At 42.1% G+C, this 7,091-nt stretch overlaps 1 protein-coding gene across 1 annotated transcript; it reads left to right on the forward strand.

The window, feature by feature from the left end:
• Positions 1–2,250: 2,250 nt before the first annotated feature.
• psma6l (proteasome 20S subunit alpha 6, like) lies at positions 2,251–6,103 on the forward strand. The gene is made up of 7 exons (XM_072392969.1): positions 2,251–2,514; positions 3,165–3,259; positions 3,768–3,849; positions 4,031–4,186; positions 4,357–4,535; positions 5,200–5,294; positions 5,526–6,103. The coding sequence occupies exons 1-7, from the start codon at positions 2,439–2,441 to the stop codon at positions 5,581–5,583; spliced, it is 741 nt and encodes a 246-aa protein (XP_072249070.1). The 5' UTR covers positions 2,251–2,438; the 3' UTR covers positions 5,584–6,103.
• The last annotated feature ends 988 nt before the right edge of the window (positions 6,104–7,091 follow it).

Here is a 7,091-nt window from a genome sequence, read left to right on the forward strand (position 1 = left end):
ACTACTAGTGTGGTAATTTTTTCCACCAGAGGATAGCCAAGCTAATCAAGCCAATTGCAGTTTAGCTAGCTCAAAGACTAGTTTTAATGTCAGAAATAGCTTGTTTTTCTACAGGTAGTAGATTTAGTTTCTTTAGGGTTTTGAACATGGCTGTTTGGGGGTAACTTAACCTCTTAAATCACATCTGCAATGATAACATTAGTCAATGTGACTAGAAAAGTTTTTTCAGCTCGCTCTCTTCTCTGCAGTTTGGATCAAGCTATGGCCCATGCTATATTCAAATGAATGTGAAATGATTAACAGTTGCTGTTTTCTTCTTTTAACAGTTCACAGATCCTTTGAAGCGAGCACTTCGGCTCCCTACAGTTTGCTATCTCACACGGCTTACAAAGCAAACTGGAACACACCCCCAGAGATCGTTTGGGTCACAGGCAGAAAGGAGGGGAGGAGAGACAAGACGAGGAGGCACAAATTAGATAGAACGGATAAGACTTCGCTCCATTTTTGTGTGCATGTGTGCGTACACCAAATTGCAAGAGTGGAAAAACACGTGCAGGAGTCGGAGCTCAGCCCCACCTGTTGTATTCAGTTCAATAATCAATACTCTTATACACATAACAGAAACTCTCATTCTGCCAGGCTATCACACCTTAGCATTAAGATGTTTTCAGATAAATCATCCACCAGTTTTTTGTTGCCCTAACTTCAAGTCCTGGTTGGTTCCTTGTTTTTTTTTTCTGAGTTCATCCTGTGCTTTTTGTGGTCCAGTCCCTTCCCTCACCTAGTTTGTGTCTACCTTTTGCTTTCACCTGCTTTTACCTTTTCTCTGATACATCCAACTGCAGCAGAGTCGTCAGTGGGACCGCATTAGCGGTGTTCATGGTGGATGTAACAACTTATATATAGGGGCGGCTGTAGTCACCCACCAATCGGAAGGTCGGTGGTTCGACTCTGGCTTCCCCAGGATACATGTCGAAGCGTCCTTGGGCAAGACACTGAACCCCACGTTGCTCCCCCAGTGTATCATTGGGGGTATGAATGTGTGTGAATGCTTAGAAAGCACGTAGTTATATCCTAAGACGTGCTGTATGAATGTGTGTGAGTGGGGTGAATGCGGCATGTAGTGAAGCGCTTTGAGTGGTCAGCTAGACTAGAAAAGCGCTATACAAGTACAAGTCCATTTACCATTTACCATATGATAGTTGTCAAGAGAGAAGGGCAAACTGTATGAAAAATTAGGACCAGAAAAGCAGAATAAGAAATGGAAAAATAAAACTGGTAAAGGACTCAGATGTGTAACAATGGCGGTCCGGAAGGGAAAGAAAACTTACCAAAGCAAGTATCTTATTAGCGTGTCGCTGGATTGCAAAATGTTCAAAGGGGAAGGGGAGTGAGATCTGTGTCATTTCCAATCAAGAAAACACGTGCTGGTTGAATAAGAGTAACTTTAAGTCAAAATGTGCCATGGGTATGAATAATTTCAGGCTGTATATATATATATATATATACACATGTTATATATAGTTAAGATCAAAATTATTGTGACCTTTATTATTGACCACAAGCCAACTGCTGGGAGCTGCTGTTTGTCACCTGTTGAGTTGACAAAAACAGCTGTTCCAAATTAATCAGGACGCTTTAAAACAGTGTGGACTATTTAGAATGGTGTAGAACCTTACATTTCCCCATAGACTGGGACAAAATGCAATGGGTATGAATGTCGGACACGATATAAAATGTGGGTCAAACATAGAAATCTATCTATCTGTTTTGATAAGACAATGTTTGGTTATTTTCTTAAAAGAAACATCGGTCCAGTTCCCTTCCTCACATTTCAACGGACATTTTACTGTAAATATAAATTACATCAAACCCAGCCATGCTTATTTCAAGAGTGACAAATATATATATTAATTTAATTTCTGAAATGAATGTATTTGTGACTATTTGTTTTCTTTCTTTGGGAAACTATAACAATTATTTGTAAGACTGGATTAAGACGTTAAGAGTCTTCAAAAAGAGCGCGACCCTGTAGAGTGAAGCGCGCGCACAGGGGCGACGACACTCCGCTGACATCCATCCAATGCAAGCTGCTGACAAACCCTGCAATATCTCCTGTTTTCATAAGAATGTGTTCCTCCAGAGCCCTGACGCATTGTTTTAACTCACAGGTGTAGGGCAGAGGGCCAGCAGTCTAACTTCCTTGTTGCTGCTGTCCAATAACAGCGAGAGATGGAGCGGCTCTGAACGCCAACTGAAAGAGAAAGTAAATTTTTTCAGGGAAGTCACTCCATTATCCTACTTACCGTTTAGCAGCAGCACAGGCATGCCTTTCCCCTTGTACTAGCGCTTAAAAACTCTATAACAATCGATTATCCTGTTACATACAAGGACACATTAGGCGCTCTCAGAGTTCATCTGAGGTCACGAGAAGGAAAATGTCCCGCGGGTCCAACGCAGGCTTCGACCGACACATCACCATATTTTCACCGGAGGGCCGCCTCTACCAAGTTGGTAAGGGAGTTTTTTTTTACAGGCGTTTTAGCGAAGACTAGCTAAGTGTGTCTGCTGCTTAACAGGTGGGTAAGTCATAACACCGTCTACCCACTGCCAATTTATACTATAGACTCCCTCAAAAACAGAATGAGGTGGTTAGCATGTCAGGGTGCAGTTAGCAACTCAATGTAACAGTTTCTTTTGCCTTGAAGAATTGATGTCTAATTTGTAGTCAAACCTATCATTACACCCCACAGCCATTCAGCTAAGTTTAGTGTTGACTTTTTTTGTCCGCTAACTCTCATTTTAGTGTTTAAATTCCGTTTAACTATCCTGTTTGCGACATTTGGCTGTATTAAATGTTGCATGCCGGGACGGGAGGTCGCGTGCGAGTGAGCTTCAGAATCAACTGAAGTAAGGTGGCTCTGCTTTGGGTGCCAAAAATAAAGTCATTTCCGATTTGGCGCAAATATTGGATACTGCAAAAAGTCCGGAGTGAGCGCTGACAAAAATATGCCAAATTACCAAATCTGACGTGGAAAGTGTTATGACACCAAATCCCCTTTTTCCGGCGGTTCACCGAAGTTTTTTGTTTTTGTTGGTTACGTTTGGCAACAATAAAAACTGTATTGTGTTCTCTTCTGCTATGTTCGCTGGCTTTCATGCAGAGTATGCCTTCAAAGCCATCTCCCAGAGCGGGTTGACATCTGTCGGGGTCAGGGGGGCGGACAGTGTCGTGGTGGTCACGCAAAAGAAAGTGCCGGTAGGATGCCACACACACACACACACACACGAATACACACACCCCGCAGGGATGAAAGTGAGCTGAAGCCAAACAGTGAAGCCACACAATTCAAATCAGCGAAAAGCTGCAACAAGATATCAGTACTGGAATGGGATCCGGCCAACAGCCATTACTCACATTATCACGCTAAAAAACACTTTGTAAGCTTTGTGACATAGATGAGGTGGACAAATGTTTATATGGTGAGATGTTTAGGCAGATTATGTCATTTCCTGTCATCAGATTGTACAGTAGGAGTTAGTTACTCTATGTTAGTTCAGCTTCTTGTTATCTTAAAATATTATAGATGGTTAAGATGGATCAAACTGAGGCAAAAATAACATACATACACATAACCACACAAAACAAATGTGAATCATACACAGGTAAGTGTATCTGTTTAAAATGCTGTGGTATGTGGTTGTGTGTGTGTGTGTATGTATAATGTGTATGTGCAGAGATAAAATTTTCCTCTTTTTGTTTCCAGGACAAGCTGCTGGACACCTCCACTGTGACCAACATGTTCAAACTAACTCCTCGCATCGGCTGTGTCATGACCGGACACAATGGTGTGTGTTCTGTTCATCATGCGCACGCCGTGCTTACATATTACTGTCTAAGTACAGTGTAAAAATGCAGTCCTTGTGTCCTTGTGGTGGTCTTCTGTGTTATTGAGGTGGAATAGAATTGTATTCATCCCGGAAAAAAAAGCCACGGGTGTTAAATTGTCCCACGCTCTGGTTTGTGCAGCGGACAGCCGCTCGCAGGTTCACCGGGCTCGAGTGGAAGCTGGAGAATGGAAGTACAAGTTTGGCTATGACATCACCGCAGACGTGTTGTGTCGTCGGCTGGCTGATATCTCCCAGGTCTACACGCAAAATGCAGAGATGAGACCTCTAGGCTGCTGTGAGTGAAGGGTTTTTTATTTAAGATTTCTTTCTTTCTCTCTTTCTATCTGTTTTTTTTTCTTACACAGGAATAATTGATTCATGACCACTTGTGCTGTCATGTTGTATTGCACGTTTCCTGAAGCAGCCTATTTTCGGCACATATTTGAGCTTTCCCTCACATTCTAGGTATGATCCTCGTGGCTATTGACCCCCAGCTCGGTCCCGTTCTGTATAAATGTGACCCGGCAGGCTATTACTGCGGCTTCAGAGCCACAGCGGTTGGCGTCAAACAGACAGAAGCCAACAGCTACCTAGAGAAGAAACTCAAGAAGAAGCCAGAATTGACCCACGACAGGACAGTGCAGGTAAAGTGAAATCTGATTAAATGGGCTGTGTGAACATTAAAATGTCCTTTTTTTCAGCCAGTGGTTACCTTCTTAGATAGCATCAGCCGCATTTATTTCTTCCATCAACACTGAGCTGCCTTGTTCTTGGCAGATGAAGTAGTTTTGATATTTCTTTTAGGCAAGAATATAGATTTAGAAGCTTTTGGTATAACTTTTGCCAACTGGTTTCCACTCTATTTCAGCCGTGGATCTTGCTGCCTTTTGAATAAATTCCATAGTTGTTTTTGCACTTGTTGTGCTGGATGTTATTCAGCAGTAGAACTAACATAAGAACCAGGTTCACGGTGGTGTGGTGTTTAGCACTGTCGCCTCACAGCAGGAGGCTGGGACCTCTCTGTGTGGAGCTTCCATGTTCTCCCCGTGTCTGTGTGGGTTCTCTCCGGGTACCCACACAGACGCAGGTTAATTGGTGACTCTAAATTGTCCCCAGAGGTGAGCGTTCATGGTTGTGTGTCTTGTTTGTCTCTGGGATGGACTGGCGACCCATCCAGGGTGTACGCCGCCTCTCGCCCAATGACAGCTGGGATAGGCTCCAGCCAGAGCTTCTGTGCTCTGATAGATGTTTTTAAGTGTTGACATAGAACTTGTCAGCGCCCTCACCTCAGCGCCTCTGTCATTTTAGCTGGCTATATCCTGTCTGTCCTCTGTCCTGTCGCTGGACTTCAAGGGCAGTGAGCTGGAGGTCGGGGTCGTCACCAAAGACAAACCTAAGTTCAGGTAACTTAACTCAGACTCTGTGTGAATTAGTCAAGAGTTGTAAAGGGTCATTTATGTAGGAATTACTATAGTTTTGATTATAGCTTCTTTTCTGCTTGAGGCACTTTTCTGTGTCACTCTTTTAATCTCGGTTGGGTTAATGTTTTAAATATATCAGCTTAATGTGATCAACCTTGATCCTTGTTTCTTTGACTTATCTTATCTTCCTATTCCCTCTTCTCTGTCCTGCAGGACAATGTCAGAGGCCGAAATTGAAGCACATTTGATTGCCATAGCAGAGCGGGAGTAGAGGCGCCCTCGCAAATGGCTCTCTGCGATCATTCACAGCATTTCATGTTCAGTGTGTTTGATTCAGCCAGTTTAACTAAAGTGTCGCCAACAGTCAGAAGTGAAAAACGCAGTCTTTCGCCTGTGCGCTCAGGGAGATGAATCATGTGCACCTGATAAAGAAACGCTATTAGATAGGATCAAGATGGGTTTGATTTATAGTGATTAAGAAACATCTCTAGTGGATTGCATTTGGAAAAAAATCAATATACAGCAGCAGCACAGCGTTTGAATCCTGATGTTGCATAATAAGCCACCTTTCATAAACACACAAGTGCTTCAACTAACATCGTTCCACCATATTTAGCCATGCATTTCCATGTGAGACTTGGAGAAATTGTCGGCTGTATCGAGACTATTTCTCATACAGCTTATTCAATACTGTATGTTCATACCCTTCAAAAATCTCATTTTCCAAGGAACTCATTGTCAACTCTTTTGCAGTAAAAGTCATAATAAAACAGTAGAGAACGAAGACTAAACGGTGTCCTGTGTTGATTTGAACAATGAGATGCAGAAACTTTTATCTCTTAAGATTAGCAGATTGTGTCTAAGGTGTCCTGAGTAGATTAAATTCTCCCTGATGATCAGCAGATCTCAGGTCACTGCAGTGTTTTAGAGAAGAAAGGAGACACAACCACGAATCTGCACGCATACGGTGACGTTTGCAAACGAAGCATCAAACGTGAAGATCAGTTCATTATTTTTATCAGCGACAGTAGCAGCTTTTAAATGGGGAAAAAAAGGTGTAACTTGTGTCTGTCTGCTGTCCTGAACTACTGTGTGTCACCACCAGATGGCAATGTTGTCTACCTCCAGCTTCCTTTCTCCTCCAGAACAGAATTCTGTTTCTGTTTTTACTTTTTTATTGAGGGAGACATATTTTAAAACTGGTAAACATTTACACTTGTGAGACTTTTGAGAATGTGTGTGTAAGTCGTCATGTGCCTTTATTCTTGCTGAGTTTCCACTCTACCTGGTGTACAATTACCAAATGTCACCAGCCAGCTAAAAGAATAAGTGTATCGACTTGCAGCCCGGCACACACACAATTCATTCTTAATCATCAACTCATACGGAGACAGTTTGCTTTGTCTTTATTAAAACTAGAAAGTAACAGGAACGTTATACAGTTTACATGATTTACATTTTACTTTGTTTAAAAGAAGATGTTAAACAAATTTTCTATACTTTAAAACTGTGTTGCTTCACTTCCAGAACCTTTAAAACGACTTGAATAATCGTTTAATATACTTTTAACTTAACATTTCAAAAGTAAGACCAATTCTGAGGGTAATCTTTAAAAACATTGACAAATACTTAGTCACAATTTACCCTGGGAATGGGAAGACAGGTGTTTAAAGACTGGATCCTCATTTTGTTTGCAGACACAGTCAGGATTTAGACTGAGTGGCTTGTATGTGACCCTCCGCGAGCAGCAAAAAGTCCCGCTAGTCTCATTAAAGTGAC

The sequence above is a fragment of the Leuresthes tenuis genome, unplaced genomic scaffold (assembly GCF_036924035.1).
Source record: "Leuresthes tenuis unplaced genomic scaffold, fLeuTen1.0.hap1 SCAF_9, whole genome shotgun sequence".
In the NCBI taxonomy this organism is placed as follows: Eukaryota; Metazoa; Chordata; class Actinopteri; order Atheriniformes; family Atherinopsidae; genus Leuresthes; species Leuresthes tenuis.

Bases quoted from the DNA above. Each gene is read 5' to 3' on its own strand.
- psma6l (XM_072392969.1), top strand. From the start codon at position 2,439: ATGTCCCGCGGGTCCAACGCAGGCTTCGACCGACACATCACCATATTT. The intron at 3,850-4,030 runs GTGTGTGTTCTG...TGGTTTGTGCAG, and splicing joins TGTCATGACCGGACACAATG to CGGACAGCCGCTCGCAGGTT. The intron at 5,295-5,525 runs GTAACTTAACTC...TCTGTCCTGCAG, and splicing joins AAAGACAAACCTAAGTTCAG to GACAATGTCAGAGGCCGAAA.